Source organism: Leucoraja erinacea, chromosome 10, assembly GCF_028641065.1.
Source record: "Leucoraja erinacea ecotype New England chromosome 10, Leri_hhj_1, whole genome shotgun sequence".
In the NCBI taxonomy this organism is placed as follows: Eukaryota; Metazoa; Chordata; class Chondrichthyes; order Rajiformes; family Rajidae; genus Leucoraja; species Leucoraja erinaceus.
Window position 1 is genome coordinate 54,896,274 of NC_073386.1, and position 18,003 is coordinate 54,914,276.

General features: G+C 41.9%; 1 protein-coding gene across 2 annotated transcripts in view; it reads right to left on the reverse strand.

Annotated features, from left to right (window-relative positions):
• zgc:110366 (uncharacterized protein LOC550476 homolog) overlaps positions 1 to 18,003 on the reverse strand; it is a 108,805-nt gene continuing 90,802 nt past the window's right edge. The window contains exons 6-7 of one of the 2 annotated variants that reach the window (XM_055642355.1): positions 17,192 to 17,251; positions 1 to 515 (exon numbers count right to left, since the gene is read on the reverse strand). In XM_055642355.1, the coding sequence (XP_055498330.1) occupies positions 411 to 515; positions 17,192 to 17,251 (165 nt within the window). In that variant the 3' untranslated portion in view covers positions 1 to 410. Of the gene's footprint in view, positions 516 to 10,143; positions 10,255 to 17,191; positions 17,252 to 18,003 lie in introns of those variants that run through there. The other variant, XM_055642356.1, reaches the window with a different exon arrangement.

Genomic DNA, 18,003 nt, shown 5'->3' on the forward strand with positions numbered 1-18,003 from the left:
CCCCCCCCCCAGTAACACAGGCTCCGCATGTACGGGGGAGAATTGTAGCAAGTCTCTTCTAGTTCCATCTGTTTATGAGACCACATTTTGTGGAGAGTTACTGAAAGATGAAATGAAATGAGGACATAAAGCAAATCACCCAGTGCTATCAATGTGAATTCATGTACATTCAACAACAGAAATGACCTTCCATTTCAGGGAACAAACAGCTGATGAGATTTTCCTGGAGTAGCATCAATCCAAGTAGGTTCTCTAAGTGGCATAACAAAGTGTGGCAAGTATACTGTAAATCTTCAGTAACCATGTGATGATTGTGGTCATAGTGGTTATAGTCAACGTTAGTGTCTTAACATCCATAGAGCATGTTCACCTGAGGGACCATTCTTGGCAGTGGATTGTTCAGTTTGAGATCAATGCTCCTTCCATAAAGGGAATGTCAGTGTAATAATTTTGCTGTTATTCTTAAGTGAATTTAGGGATACCATATCTTCTCCACTGAGTGAAAAATCAAACACCTGTAAAACAAATTACAGCCAAGAGTATCAGAACAATATGATGCCATGTTGCACAGTTTAAGATCTATGTTGCACAGTTGGTGTCGTTATTTATAATTTAGCTGAATCACTGTGTGTGTATCATCTAATCCCAAATGACCAGTTTAATCCTAATGCTCATAAAAATGATAGCTCAACACTCATGGGTTCTTTTGATTTTCATGGACCTAGGGAATTGAGGAACTTTGAAAGATGAAGAACACAATTTCACCTCGCATTCTTGTCATCCAATGAAGACTGCTGCCAGTAACCCTCTGAGGATTCGATTTTCAATTTATTATTCTCTATTCATGTCGGCATGTAAATACTATTTTATGAAGTTTGGTCAGAGTGATTAATCTGATATTGTTGGGTTATAACTTTCTATGTGGCACCTCAGTCAGTCTTACTTTGCCATCTTAATTTAGTGCAAGCTAAATCTGCACAAGGTATGGACTGATCCATTAAATCATTGGCTGACGAACGAATTGAGACCAAATCTAAAAGGCATTATCAATGATCCCAATTAACACAGTTCAAACAAAATATATGAAAATAATGAATTGTAATAGTGCCCAAAATAAAACTATAGTGAATAGAGGACTTTTGGAATCGGATGTACCAACAGCAAACCCAAATTACAATCCAGAGGTATCCAGGACAACGATCTTGGACTAGATTTATACTTTAAGAATGCTTTTTTGGGTACAATTTTGGAAGGCAACAGCAGAAATTGTTAATGGTGATGCATATTTTTTGACCATGTATCACTTTGTGGAACGGCAGAATCACTTTTCCAAGCAACTTTGGGAATGTCAAGACCAGCGTTGTATGGGGACAAAATGTGTAGGAAGGGCAACTGCAGATGCTGGTTTAAATCGAAGATAGACACAACATGCTGGAGTAACTCAGCGGGACAGGCAGCATCTCTGGAGAGAAGGAACAGGTGACCCTTCGGGTCGAGACTCTTCCTCAGATTGTTGTCAAAAGGGACACTAGTCAGACTTGTAGCATGAGGTTGCTAGACAGAGTAGTAGCATGAGTTACTCCACATTTTGTGTTTATCTTGTATGGGAACATCTACCAATCTCTCAATTTTTTACTCAAGTAAACGTAAATATGTTAGCCTATTTATGAGTCACGCTTTATGGGTGGTGACGTCCCGACCCGAAACATCATTTGTCCACAGATGCTGCCTGACCTACAGTTTCTCCAGCACTTTGCAAATGTTAGATTTGAGAAAAAACTAGTCTCTTCTGTCCTTCTGGTTAATATATTTTTGTAGGTAATCATAAAATTAGCAAATGGACTATCTGGGACCATTTTATTTCATAACCTCTTTACCAGTGGTTTGCTATGTCTTTTTAATGTTGTCAGATATTTATTATGTAGTTTTGAAACGTATATGTTTAACATGCGATCTGTCAATTCAATTAATTTTCCCATCGTATTCACAAGTTTAGTCTGTTAAGGATCTTAACATAAAGAAAACAGCAATAAAGTTCAAATATTTCAGGCCAAAGGGAAAAAAAGGTGAGAATAATCAAAGATACCAAAATCCCACTTCTACTCTTCTGAAGCTTTTCACATTAAAGCATATTCCATTTTCACATCCAACCGTATTTTGAGCGTTCTCACAGTTTTGTCTCCACTTTATTGTTTCAGGGCAATTTAAATCAAAAATGGGACTTTGCCAAAATTACCCACTCACTGATTAATTCTGTAAACAAAATTCAATATTGATTACACTTTTAAAAAATAAACTTTTTTCCTTTCCCTACTTTACTAATCCCAAAATGAATGGCCTGACAACAAATATACGTACGAGTATAACTTTGAATATAATACATCCAGTGTGTCATTCCTGTCATAACTCAAGTGATAAACTACAAGCTAGCTCAATGACTGCACAATAAATATATAAATATAATTGAATACTACAAATAGTTGTAATGAAAAGGAACTACAAATGCTGGTTTATACCAAAGATAGTCACAATATGCTGGACTAATTCAGCAGATCAGGATGCATCTCTGGAGAAAATAGATAGGTGTCCTTATACCTCCTCCCTCGACTTCCTCTAGGGCTCCTGACAGTCCTTCCAGGTGAAGTAGAGGTTCACACAAACCCCCTCTAACCTCATCTACTGCATCCGGTGTTACCGATGTAGGCTCCTGTTCGTTGGCGAGTCCAAGTTTCGCTGACCACTTGCGCTTGGTCTTCCAAGGCCTACTGGATCTCTCAGTTGCTAATCACTTTAACTACCATTCCCATTCCCCATATTGACCTTTCTGTTCTCAGCCTCCTCCAGTGCAAGAGTGAGTCCACAGGCAAATTGGAGGAAGAGCACTTCATATTTTACTTGGTGGACAAAAATGCTGGAGAAACTCAGCGGGTGAGGCAGCATCTATGGAGCGAAGGAAATAGGCGACATTTCCGGTCGAGACCCTTCTTCAGACTGATGTGAGGGTGGGGGGCGGGAAGAAGAAAAGAAGAGGCGGAGACAGTGGGCTGAGGGAATGCTGGGAATTGTTTAGGAGAACTGCCGTGTATGGCGGCAGATAGCCAGTCGCTATCTATAGTCCGGGTTGGGTCCGAACTTACTTGGGTAGCTTACAACCCAGCAGTATGAGTGTTGAATTCTCTAATTTAGGTAACTTCTACATATACTCCACCCACCTCTTGCTTTCCAACCTCTGCCCCCATCCTTCCTCCACTAAAAGTTCCACAGTTCTCAACAATGTATACATCTCTTGGGATCACATTGTTCCTAGCCAAAAACTGGTCTATCAAGGAACCACCCTGCCTGAGGTCACATGTACTGAGGTACAGTGAAAAGCTTCATCCATATCCCTCAAAACGTTCCTATCCATGTACCCATACAAATGTCTTTTAAATATTGTTATACTACTTGCCTCAACTAACTGCTCTAGTAGCTCATTCCAATACTCACCACACTCTGTGTGAAAAATGTTACCCCTCAAGTTCCTATTAAACCTTTCCCCTTTCACTTTAAACCTATGTCCTCTGGTACTTGATTGTCCTACTCTGGGTAAACAAGTCTGTGAGTTCACCCTATCTATCCCCCTCATGATTTTATACATCTCTATAAGATCCTCCTGCACTTCAATGAATAAAGTCCTAACACGCCTAACTTCTCCCTATACCTCGGGCCCTCAAATTCTGGCAACATCATCGTAAATTATTTCTGCACTCTTTCCAGCTTAACTACATCTTTTCTTTAGCAGGGTGACCAAAAGTGAACATAATACTCCAAATGTGGTCTCACCAATGTCTTGTACAACTGTAACATAACAACCCAACTTCTATACTCAATATCCTGATTGAAGGCCAATGTACTGCAAGCCTTCTAGACAACCCCATCTACCTGTGATGCCGCCCTCAGGGAACAATGTACCTGCACTCCTAGATCCCTCTGCTCTACAACACTCCCGAGGGCCCTGTCATTCACTGTGAAGGTCCTGCCCAGGTTTCCCTGTGTTAGAATAATTTTTGTAATCCTTGCATCCCCTCTCTATCTCTCCCTCATCCCAGTCATTGTCACTGTCGTCCTGCTGAGGTTCAGCCTATATAACTTGTTATCACCTAGCCCATAGCCAACAATGGACCATTGTGGGCTCTACATTTCCTTGATCGTCATCACTGTTTAACTTTTTTGCATATCTTTAATTCATTTGGTCCATATCTCTCTATATCTCTCGTTTCCCCTTACCCTGACTCCCAGTCTGAAGAAGGGTCTCAACCCGAAACGTTACCTATTCCCTTTCTCCAGAGATGCTGCCTGATCCGCTGAGTTACTCCAGCTTTTTGTGTCTATCTTCGGTTTAAAACAGCATCTGCAGTTCCTTCCTCAACATAATCATTCTACTGTTTGTTTGGGAGGGTATCATATGCTGCTCCAATTGTTTCCAACTGTAGTTTACAAACGTGTGAACTTTAAGGTTCATTTGTAACAGTTTAGGTGTGGCTTCTTTCACATATTGTCCTTGACATGATAAAGGCAGGATGTTAGCAGACTGAGTTACTGCTTACTCTTAATGAAGCAATGAATCGAGACAAGACATAACTGAAATAAACCCACGGTCCTCTTGGGTGTGGTTCACATATTACATCAAAGGTATGCTATTGTGTTTTATTCACATAATGGATCATTTTTTTCTGAGAACCTAAAGTCATATAAATGTTAACCTAATCTGACAGATTTACATTATACTTAAAAAAAAAGTCATTAAATAACGACTGGAGACATTTTTCATCTTTATTTTTGTAACCGATAATCAAGATTAGAAAACAAAATCAGCATGTGTGATACCTTCAAAGAGAGTCCAGGATGTTGCTCGCACAGACCGTTAAAATGAAATATATTATTTTACTTTCAGTCGCAGTCAACTGCAATCTCCTCCTACCACCTACTATTTGATTAAATGGTTAGCTAGCAGAAGCTAATTAACTGTCTTAAAGATAAAAAGGAAAACTGACTGAAGAAATTTAATACTGTAATCCCTTATAGGAATTCCTAAAACATCAGACACAAAAAGATTTTGTTTTTCATGAGATGTAATTTGATTAATTGATTAAAAGATACAGCATCAGTACAAGTCCTTCTGCCCGAGACCACGCAGACACATCACACTAGTTTCACGTCTTTCGGGTGTGGGAGGAAACCGGCACACCTGGTGGAAACCCATGCAGTCACAGGAAGATTGACACAAAATGCTGGAGTAAACTCAACGGGACAGGCATCTCTGGAGAGAAGGAATGAGTGACGTTTCAAGTCAAGAAAACGTGCAAACTCCACACTCACACAACCCAAGGTCAGGATCGAACCCAGGTCTCTTGTGTTGTGTGGCAGAGGTTTACCATCCCTAATTGTCATTAAAAAGTAGGGGTGAGACACCTTTCTGAACTGCTGCAGTCCTTGTGATGAAAAATATTCAACAATGCTTTTAGGTAAGAAGGTCAAGGATTGAAACCCAGCAAAGATAGCTCACTGCCAGTTCAGTTTGCTGCTGGGTTAGTAGTGTGGCCTGCAGTTGGTACACTCTGCGACTGGGTGAACCAAGGGTCAAGACAGTGCATGCCCACGGCGGAGAAAGGTGAAAAATAAGTGCACTGCATTCTTCTGGATGGTGTCACACTTCACAGTTGTTTGAGTTCCACGCATCCAGGAATGTGGAGTGCTCTTGTCACACACATAGATAACACATTGTGAAAAGATGTTAGAGTATCTGAAAATGAGTTACTTGCTGAAAAATATCCAACATTTGGCCTACAGTTGTAGCCATAATACTTATGTGACTGTTCCAGTTGAGTTTCTGGTCAGTGGTGAGCCTGAAGTTGTTGACAGTGGGGGAGTGAGTGATGGTTATGCTACTTAATGTCAAGGATCGTTGGTGACGTAATTTCTTATTAGGGATGGCCATTGCCTGGCACTTGAACGATGAGAATGTTACTTCTTACATTAGCCCAGTTCCGGTTCGAAATGTCATTGATGAAGCACAAAAGGTGGTTTGGCTGAGAAGACTACCTTGAGGAACTCCTGGGGTTTGGAGGAGTGATCTCCAAGAACTATCTTCCTTTGTGGAAAGAATGGGTATAACTCCACCAAAGCCAAATCTTCTAGAAATGGATTGCAGCAAGAGTGAGTTTGGAAGCCTCTACTACTTCCGATATCCTCACTTTAATTTTATATTTCATGTTTCATGCATTTTGTGTTTTTATGGCTGTAGACAGATCAATTTTCCTACTGGGATAAATAAAGTTCTATCGTATGGTATGTATAGAAATGACTCCTAACCTCCCTCCTTGGTGCACATTTCAAATTTACAACTCCCTTGTCACCATGTCTCCAACCAAAAAAAGTCCTACACTTTTAAAATCATTTGCAGTTTTAAAAATCATTACTAAAAAATTACTCTGTCTTCTCTGCATTGGTGAGCAAAGCCTTTATATTACAAATCTCTCTTCATATCTACATCTTATTATCTTTAGCATCAATCAGCAATCGGAGAGGGAAGGAGTTTCTTGCTACTTGTACCGTTGCTCTCTGCTTTCATCTGAGCCAAAATGGTGAATGCTGAATAAGGCATGAATGCAGAACGATAGAGATCATGGCATTATTTATAGGCCATTCTGCATTAACTAAGGACCAAGAGTAAAATTGGGAAACTGTGCCAGAATTACCTTTTCAAATAAATTTGATAGTTGAGTTTTTTTAAAGGAGGTGTTTTTTTTTTAAGATAGGCAAAGGCTGCTTAGGAATAGTCAGCACGGTTTCTAGGTGGGAGATCATGTGTCACATGAATTTGATTTTGTTTTTTGAGGCTATGACCAAAAGGGTTGATGAGGGCAGAGCTGTAGATGTTATATATACCCTGTATATGGATTTCAGCAAGGCAATTGACATAGAAACATAGAAACATAGAAATTAGGTGCAGGAGTAGGCCATTCGGCCCTTCGAGCCTGCACCGCCATTTAATATGATCATGGCTGATCATCCAACTCAGTATCCCGTACCTGCCTTTTCTCCATACCCTCTGATCCCCTTGGCCACAAGGGCCACATCTAACTCCCTCTTAAATATAGCCAATCAACTGGCCTCAACTACCCTCTGTGGCAGAGAGTCCCAGAGATTCACCACTCTCTGTGTGAAAAAAGTTCTCCTCATCTCGGTTTTAAAGGATTTCCCCCTTATCCTTAAGCTGTGACCCCTTGTCCTGGACTTCCCCAACATCGGAAACAATCTTCCTGCATCTAGCCTGTCCAACCCCTTAAGAATTTTGTAAGTTTCTATAAGATCCCCTCTCAATCTCCTAAACTCTAGAGAGTATAAACCAAGTCTATCCAGTCTTTCTTCATAAGACAGTCCTGACATCCCAGGAATCAGTCTGGTGAACCTTCTCTGCACTCCCTCTATGGCAATAATGTCCTTCCTCAGATTTGGAGACCAAAACTGCTAAATACTCCAGGTGTGGTCTCACCAAGACCCTGTACAACTGCAGTAGAACCTCCCTGCTCCTATACTCAAATCCTCTTGCTATGAAAGCCAACATACCATGCGCTTTTTTTACTGCCTGCTGCACCTGCATGCCTACCTTCAATGACTGGTGTACCATGACACCAGGTCTCACTGCATCCCCCTTTCCCAATCGGCCACCGTTTAGATATCTGGGTGATCAAAATTACAGAGGCGTGTAAGATCACGAGTTTTTGCAAATGCACAGAATTTGGATAACCTCACATTTATCCACATTAAACTGCATCTGCCAAACATTTGCCCACTCACCCAGCCTATCCAAGTCACCTTGCAGTCTCCTAGCACCCTCCTCACACCTAACACTGCCCCCCAGCTTAGTGTCATCCGCAAACTTGGAGATATTGCCTTCAATTCCCTCATCCAGATCATTAATATATATTGTAAATAGCTGGGGTCCCAGTACTGAGCCTTGCGGTACCCCACTAGTCACTGCCTGCCATTGTGAAAAGGACCCGTTTACTCCTACTCTTTGCTTCCTGTTTGCCAGCCAGTTCTCTATCCACATCAATACTGAACCCCCAATGCCATGTGACAAGGTTCAGCATGGCAGGCTGCTCTGGGAGGCTGGATCACATGGGATCCAATGAGAGCTAGCCGACTGGATCGAAAGTCGGCTTCATGGAAGGAAGCAGAGAGTGATGGTGAAGGATGAGGGGTGATCGTACAGAGGTGTGTAAGATCACGAGAAGAATAGGTATTACCCAATATAGGGGAATCAAGAACCAGAGGACATAGGTTTAAGGTGAGGGGGAAACATTTAATAGGAAACTGAGGGGCAATATTTTTACACAAAGGGCGGTAGGTATATGGAATGAGTTGCCAGAGGAGGTAGCTGAGGAAGGTACTATCACAACATAAAAAATAATATTTGAACACGTACATGGATAGTATCGGTTTAGAAGGATATGGGCCACATGCAGGCAGATGGGTGTAGGTTTGGCCGAAGGACCCGTTTCCACGCTGCACAAGTCATCTGCTGCATCTTTGCTACTGGGTCTAATGAAGACAAGCTGTACAGGAGAATGCCACCTTACAATCTACATGGTTAAGCCCAGCATTGTTTTTATCTAAAAAAATACACCACACTGAAATAACTCAGTGGATCTGGCAACATCTCTGAATATGAATTTCGACCGTTCTCATTTTAAACTATCTTTCAAATATCCCACATAAATGGTGGTGTCCAAAGCTTCAATCAGCAGCATATCATAAGTGGCCTCTAAAATCTGTCAATAAGCAAATCAAGCTGATTAGGCACAAAACGCTTGAGTAACTCAGCAGATTAGACAGCATTTCTGTGGAAAAGGAATAGGCGATGTTTCGGGTCGAGTCTCTTCTTCAGCAATAAGGGTCTCGACCCGAAACGTTACCTATTCCTTTTCTCCAGGAATGCTGTCAGACCCGCTGAGTTACTCCAGCTTCTTGTGTCTATTTTTGGTATAAACCAGCATCTGCAGTTCCTTCCTACACAGAAATACACAGTGACAGGTACTGACTCACCTGTATTGATAAGATCTTGTATGTTTCTTAGGGTGATCATCCTGAATGTTTTTCTTTTTACTTTTACCAAATGTGCACATTTTGGCTTTATATCATGCTTTCCATTATTTAGGTGACTTTCATTTACTTATTTTACATTTTGAAATTGTCTTCTGTTTTAATTTATCTTCTCTATATGTTTAGATAATCAGTGCTTCATTTAGCCAATCCAATTCTTTGTAAGGTATTTTAACGTTAAAAAATTGGTTCAATGAAATGGTAAGCCCATGTAAATGGAAATAACTTATAATCTACAGTATACAGGACATGCAGAGTTAATAAAATATTAGCCTATATCTATTTAAATCTAAAACAGAAATGTGAAATGATAAATTCCTTGTGTACATTGTGTACAGGGAATTTTCATGCAATTGGGATGTGATGAATTTGTCGCATTACTTCCTGATAGAGTCATCACATCCTAATTTCATGAAAATTCCCTGTACAGTGTGAAAACAGGCCCATTGGCCCAACTCGCCCACACCGGCCAACATGTCCCAGCTACACTAATCCCACCTGCCTGCGTTTCGTCCATATACCTCCAAACCTGCCCTATCCATGTGCCTGTCTAACTGTTTCTTAAATGTTGGGATAGTCCCTGCCTCAACTACCTCCTCTGGCAGCTTGTTCCATACGCCCACCCGCCTTTGTGTGAAACGGTTACCCCTCAGATTCAGATTCAATTTCTTCCCCTTCACCTTAAACCTATGGCTGCCGATTCACCTATTCTGGGCTAGAGGACCTGATCTATTCCTCTCATGATTTTATACACCTCTACAAGATCACCCCTCATCCTCCTGCGCTCCAAGGAATAGAGTCCCAGCCTATTCAACCTCTCGCTGTTGCTCACACCCTCTAGGCTTGGCAACATCCTTGTCAATCTTCTCGGTACCTTTTCCGGCTTGATATATTCCCTAAAGTATTTTCATAATATATTCCAACATAAAACAAAAGTTCACATTTCCAGAAAGAACATCTGATATCTATTAAGAAACTGTCTATTAAGTATAAATAAAATGTTGCCATACATTATTCAATATTTGAAGGATCCCAGGCCACATGCCGACCATCATGCATTCCATTTAAACCTGCAACATCATCCTCCGCAAGGGAAAAGTGGAATACCTATCAGGTATAGTGAATAGTGTAGTGAATAGTAAGTTTATTTTGAACCTGGAAGCTAGCAGCTCAGTGGCATAAAACAATGGAGAAACATCAGCTCACTTATTTAAAGTAATCATCTGAAATTCTGCTCAACAAGCAAATTCTACAGAGAATGATGTTGACATGCTAAGGTAATTTATCAAAAATGCATTAAAATAATGCGAGTGCTATGAAAAAACTTTAAAGTACAATGAGAAAACACAAGGTCCACCATACTCAAAGGCAGGATATGGATTTCTGCTTGCCATTCCCCACAGGGTTTTGGATCCTGCTATCAATTGAAAGTGGACTGAAATATTAACAGCTCACAGAGGTTTACTGGCTCACTCTAGTCTGCTCTCCCTGATCTACTGATCTACCGGTGATGGAGTCTACAACTGATGCAAAAAGCCTGTCATGTTCCTTCTCCGCAGTGAAGAAATATGACTGGCTCAGGCAAATATGAATAGGAAAATAAATGATTCCACCTGTGCAGTAACATCTCTGTTGTGATATCAAATCCTAATTCCAATGTTTCACTTTCCACAGTACAAATGTTTTGTATCAGTGATTCCAATTTGCTATTGCTAACACATCGCACGGTCAACTCTGTTTCCCCGTTGCATTGACCTTCTGTGCTCATTGTCACTGACATTCTGTGGCAGTAATTCTGTACATCACGGATACTGAATGTTCTGTTCCAGTGATTACACCAGAGCAGGTGGAAGCCATCCGGCCCTTTGAATCCTGATCCATTTCAGTTAGCTCACGTGATCTGAAACGTACACGTTACCCACTCTCCAGACAGCATTTACAGCCTTCTGGGGAGGACATTTCAGATTCTCATTGCCATTTATTTGGAAAATCTGTCTTGATAGATGAGCTTTAATTTTTGAAGTTGTGCCTATTTGTTCCGGGGTTCACCAACAGAAGAAATAGCTAAGTTCTCCAGTGAATTCTATTGTCATTATTATCACTACAATAAATCCAGGGAATTACAGGTCGTAGAGTCTCACGTCAGTAGAAGGAAAGCTGTTGGAGAGGATTCTTCGGAATAGGATTTGCTTCCATTTGGAAGAGAATGGGTTAATTAGGGACAGTCAGCGTGGCTTTGTACACGGCAAATCGCGTCTTACTAACTTGAAGGAAGGTAATCGATGAAGATACGGCACTGGATGTTGTCTACATGGATTTTAGTAAGGCATTTGATAAAGTATCCTATGGTAGGCTGATCCAGAAGATGAAGATGTAGGGGATTAATAGCACATGGCTCTTATGGATTTAGAACTTTCTTGGTGAGAGATCACAGAGGATTGTAGTGGAAGGACAATATTCAGGCTGGAGGTCTGTGGCTAATGGAGTTCCGCTGGGATCTGTGCAGGGACCCCTGTTGTTTGTGACATACATAAATTAATTGGATGTAAAGTAGGTTCGTAGGTTTATTAACCTCAGCCAATCTTTACTGATATATCTACAGAAGCTTTTCACTGTCGGTTTTGTTTCCCACTTGACTACACTCGTATTATATTTTCCCTTTCCTTATCAATGCTTTGCTTCTCATTTGCTGAATTATGAAATGGTCCCAATTCTCAGGCTCGTTGCTTTTCTTGGCAACATTATGCCTTTTCGTTTGATCAAATACTATTTTTCTTGATAATAATGTCTGCAGCATTTGTCTTGTTCCTTTTTTTCCCTTAAAATTGCAATCAATATATTAATGTTTTCAATGTTAGCCTTGCTAGTTTACCTATAATGTATTTTTTTAATCCACCATAACCAGCTCTTGCCTGCAGCCTTTGTATTTTGCTTAATTCAGATTTCAAACTTAAAAGATTGAAAGTTTTGGTCTCAGTTTTTATATAAAACTAGACTAAGTGGGATTAGTTGGGTCCCATGTTCACACGGGAGGGCTGGTCCCCCAACGCAATATTCCACCTCTCCACCAATTCCAATATTGGTGGCCAGTGGCGGGGGGGCTTCCTGGAGCGCTAGTATGGGTGTTATGGGCTGAATGGACTGGTTTCCAGAGTGCTAGTATGGACATTGTGGGCCAAATGGATTCTTGGGGTGGCAGCTCAGTCACTCAAGCCTGATGTGCTGGCAGCTCACTCTCGGCTGGTGGGCTGGCAGTTGATTCACGGCTATTCCTTGAAATTCCATTTCAAGCAGGGTGCAAGGCCACCAAATTCAAATGCAGTTTCCTACCATTTCAAGCAGGGTGCAAGGCCACAGAATTCAAGTGCAGTTTCCAACCACTTGAAGCAGGGTGCAAGGCCACCGAATTCAAGTGCCGTTTTCGACCACTTCAAGCAGGGTGCAAGGCCACCAAATTCAAATGCAGTTTCATTCCATTTCAAGCAAGGTGCAAGGTCACCAAATTCAAGTGCAATTTCTTACCATTTCAAGCAGGGTGCAAGGCCACCAAATTTAAGTGCAGTTTCATGCCACTTCAAGCAGGGTGCAAGGCCACTAAATTCAAGTACAGTTTCATACCATTTCATGCAGGGTGCAAGGCCACCATTCAAATGCAGTTTCATACCAATTCAAGCAGGGTGAAACCACCATAAAGCCACACAAAACACAAAAACACACAAAACACCACACACAGTTCAGTAGACATTCAGTGTGTTCAGTCAGAGTCGTGACCTCTCCCTCCCCTATCTTGCAGAGACTGAGCCACACCCACACTTCCGGGTTTTATAATCCCATCCCCACTCCCACCGGAAGGGGCGTGATTGACAGGAGAGAGATTCTCAACATTTTTAAAACACTAATAACACTTTTATTTTTCATTGATGGGAAGAATTCTCTGCACCTGATGAGCGGGGAGGGATTGAGTAAGATGGCAAAAAATCACAGCCATAAGTGGTAGCGTTTTATCTAAGACATACTAATACAGTACAAACAGGAAGTTGTCAAGTTTAGACTCCATAGATACTGCTGCACCCGCTGAGTTTCTCCAGCTTTTTTGTGTACCTTCGATTTTCCATCTTCTGCAGTTCCTTCTTAAACACTTAAGACTTTTAATCGTTGCTTTATATCAAACCAACCACCACCAACCATTTGCTGTGCTTTATTTCTATCCAAACACCACCAACCATTTGCTGTGCTATAGTTCAAACCAACCACCACCAGCCATTTGCTGTGCTTTAGTTCAAACCAACCAGCACCAACCATTTGCTGTGCTTTTATCAAGCCAACCCCATTTTCATTTTCAAACCACATTAAGGGCACTCAAGGTCAGCAAAACAACACTCACAGTTTAGTAGACATGTGTTCAGTGTTATTCACAGCTCAGACTGAGAGAGGTGGCCCTCTCGCTTCCCCCATCTTGCAGAGACTGACTGACGCACTCAACACTTTATAGTCCCTCCGGAAGGGGTGTGGCCTTCAGGAGAGAGAATCTCAACATTTTTTAAACAGTAATAACTCTTTTATTTTTCATCGATGGGAAATATCCTCTTGTCCTGCGCAGCGGAGGGGGATTCTGAGTAATATGGCCAAAAATCACAGCCGTAAATGGCAACATTTTTTCTAAAATCAATATGCAGAACAACAGGAAGTGGTCAAGATCAGACTTTTAGTAATCTATATTATGGAAACTGTCCATAATTCGAAACAAGATTATTTATTGGAAAACTGTCCAAGGAAAACTGTCTTTGTTACGCGACTCGCTGTCTTTAGTGGCCTTACACCCTGCTTGAAGTGGTAAGAAACTGCACTTGAATTTGGTGGCCTTGCACCCTGCTTGAAATGGAATTTCAAGGAATAGCCATGAGTCAACTGCCAGCCCACCAGCCGTGAGTGAGTGTTGCCAGCACAACAGGCTTGAGTGACTGAGCCGCCAGCCCAAGAATCCATTCGGCCCACAATGTCCATACTAGCCCTCTGGAAACAAGTCCCTTCAGCCCACAAAACCCATACTAGCACTGCAGAAAGCCCACTCCCACTGGCCACCAATATCGGAATTGGTGGAGAGGTGGAATGTTGCTTTGGGGGACCAGCCCTCCCGTGTGATGCTGGGACCCAACGGGTCCCACTTAGTCTAGTATAGACTATATAATCTAGTAGTCACGATTCCCAAAAGAACCCTTAACTACCGGTTGACAAATAAATCCTTTCTCATTACAGAAGACTGGATCTAAAATAGCCTGTGCTCGACATGGTAAAGCAACTGTTAATTAACTAATTGAACACATTAGTACTGCTCATTTGGTTTACCCATATATAACGGTAGGCGGCGCGACTCTGGTCAGCAGCGGCCTCTGCAGCCTGTCCGCGTTTTTATTATTTTTTGTCTGTGTTTTAATGTAGTTTTTGTTATTTTATATGTTGGGGTGTGTGTGTGTGTGTGTGGGGGGGGGGGGGGTGGGGGTGGGAGGGGGGGGGAAACTTTTAAATCTCTCCCTGCACTGGAGACCCGACCTTTTCTCGTCGGGTCTCGGTTGTCGTTGAGGCCGCAACGAGGAGCGGCCTCCAACAGGGAGAAGCCGGGGACTCAGGTGCCGACTCACCTCACCGTCGCGGAGCTGGCCGAGACCGGAGCGGGTGGAGCGGTGGAGGAGCGCTGCCGCTGCTGCTGCTGCTGCTGCTGCCCGACCTCCGGAGATTGGGAGGCTGCTGCTGCGGGTCTGCGGACGGCGGCACCAGGAGCCCGCGGCTCCCTGGAGGGAGACCGCTTTTCGGGGCTCCTGCAACGGCGACTTCTCCCGCCCGAGTTGCGGGGTTGAAGAGCTCCTGGAGCGGGGCCTGACATCACTGCCCCGCGCGGCTGGAATGGCCGCGGGACTCTGCGAGCGCACGCCGGGGGCTCTAACACCAAGACCCGGTGTGCGACCTCGCACCACCCGGCGTGGCTTTAATGGCCGCGGGACAATCGCCATCGCCAGCCGGGGGCTTTGACTTTGACTCTGACATTGGGGGGGGGGGAGAGTGCAGTGGAGAGATAAGTTTTTTTGGCCTTCCATCACAGCTATGTGATGGATGTTTATGTAAAATGTAATTGTGTTGTGTCTGGGGTCTATTTGTGTGTAATGTATGGCTGCAGAAACGGCATTTCATTTGGACCTCCAGGGGTCCAAATGACAAATAAATAGACTATTGACTATTGACTATTGACTATGTCGTTTTAAATCCACTGTTAACATTGTTTTACCGTTGTTACATGCATCTCTAATTTCTTAATTTATACTACATTTTGTATTACCACTACTGTTTGGGAGCCTCTATACAACTTTGAGCAATAGCTTTTGACCCTTGCTATTTCTTAATTCCACTTCTAGATTTGTTTAATTAAGAGTCATTCCTGCCACTGTCTTTGCCACATGTTTTGTTATCATGGCTAACCCACTTTCTTTTCCATTTTGCCCATCTCTTCCTAAAGTTAATTATTACATTCCCAATCTTTGTCACTTTGCTATCACATTTCAAAATGGCAACTAGATCTTACCTATTTAGTTCTATTCACGCCTTTAATTTATTCATCTTATTAAAGATACTATTTTCCCAGCTAAGGAGTTTTTAAGTTTGTTTCTTTACCACTTTCCCGTGCTCTGAGCCCAACTGTTGGAACACTCTGATGTCTGTGTACACTGCTCCTTCCTGGATCGTTCCCATCCCTCTCCAGCACTATCATTAAATCAGGCACCAGGTAGGTAAACATAGACATAGAAAAATAGACAATAGGTGCAGGAGTAGGCCATTCGGCCCTTCGAGCCAGCATCGCCATTCAATGTGATCATGGCTGATCATCCCCAATCAGTACTCCGTTTCCGCTTTCTCCCCATATCCTTTGAATCCATTAGCCCTAAAAGCTATATCTAACTCTCTCTTGAATACATATGCTTTGGGACATACTCTTGATTGAAGTGAATAATATCCATCCCCCTATTACTACTATTCTTCTTCAATCACAGTATCGTGGATGACTTGCATCAACTCCAATTCTGTGGGTTTTGAGTTGCCGATGGGACTCATAGCTGATGCTATCTGACCCGCTGAATTACTCCAACTTTTTTTGTTTCTACCTTCCTCAGATACACGCCCATAACGGCTCACAATCCTCAGAAATGTCTTGCGATCCTTGGAAACTGTCAGAATCTGGTTGATTCCATGCAAGCATTGTGTCAAAGACTTGATAAAATAACGTGGTGGATATATAATGTACTGAAGACAAAATGGTGCAAAGATAGTGAATAAAAGGTAGCACTGCGACATGCGCATTTACTTTTGTATCTGATTGTATGCTTGATTCAATTAATGTGCACAAGGACGTATATCCCTTCCTCTAGCTTCACATTTCATTCCTCTTCTCTCGTTATCTTACACCTTTTTGTCTCCTTTTTTAAATCTCTAGCCTTTGTCCACGCATCTGCCAAGCAAAGCCATTTAACCTGCCACTTGCCAGGCTCTGTCCTACCCCCACCACTTTTCCAGCTTTCTCCCACCTACTATAATCAGTCTGCAGAAGGGTCCCGACCCGAAACGTTGCCTCTAGAGATGCTGCGTGACCTGCTGGAGTTAACCCAGCGCTATGTGGATTGCTTACGATTCCAGCATCTGCAAATCCTTGTTTCTCTGAATGTTGCAGTCAGGGTTTTCATGCTTTCGGTCAGTAACTTCACTCATTTTGTTTCAATTCACTGTGCGAATAGTCACGATACTTCCCCCCCACCTCCCCAATGATTCTGGCTCGATGCTATGTTAATGCCATGTGCCAGTGATTAATGGTCTTACTTGAATAGCAATTGATCTTTCTACAATCTATTAACAACTAAACATTGATTAGGAGATGCTCTTTTATTGTTAGGGGCCTTTATCCCCAAGGATGTAGGAAAGATTAATCTTTAATTTGGGAAAGCTGCAGGAGCATATATAAAATTAATGTGGAATAAGAAGAAAACATGAAAAAAAAACATACCTGGCAATTTTCCCAAATTCTTTCCTTCTTTGTAGATTTTGGAATGGTGACAATTCCATTCTTGATCAGAAAATAATAGAGTTAATTGCCAAAGGAAAATAGTTAATCACTTAAAAATATTGACTTTAAACTCTATCCTCAGTGAACAGTTTTGAAAGGAATAGTGCTTTCATTTAAATAACCCTTTTCCCAGCTACTAACATAAGATAAGAGTCAATGATAATGGGTTCAGATGGAATTTTGTGGAATTTTTTTTAAATGGTTAACAGTTTTATTGAAATGTAAATTCTTAATATTCTTCTAAGGGATCAAAGAAATGGACGTTGTTTCAGAGCCAGCAAGGCGTGCAAGGTTGAGGGAGTTTGAGGTGGGCAGAATGAGGCATGCTCCCCCTCCAATTATAGTCAGAGAAATATGTGAGGTTTAGGTCACGTGCAAGTGGTCACTCTGAATCTTGTCCCCCACAAATTAAACAAATTTAAATTCACGTGTATGCTCCTGCTCAGGACTAGTACGCTGCATGCAGAAGCGTTAGCAGGCTATACACAGTAGCTGTAAACAGCAGGTCTGTTTGAAAATACAAATCAAATGATGAAAATTCACCACCTGGAGGTGCCCATTCCAATACCATTTACAGTAAATAGTCAGATTTGATGCATAGCTTTAATCTTCAAATGTTAATTTGAAAATGAAAATTTGCATTTGATATAGAGTACAATTCACTGAGATATTTCTATGTGGCCAGACTATATGCATGCATAGGAAATACATATTTTACTGTAATGATTTTATGACCTTACTTTAAAACAATC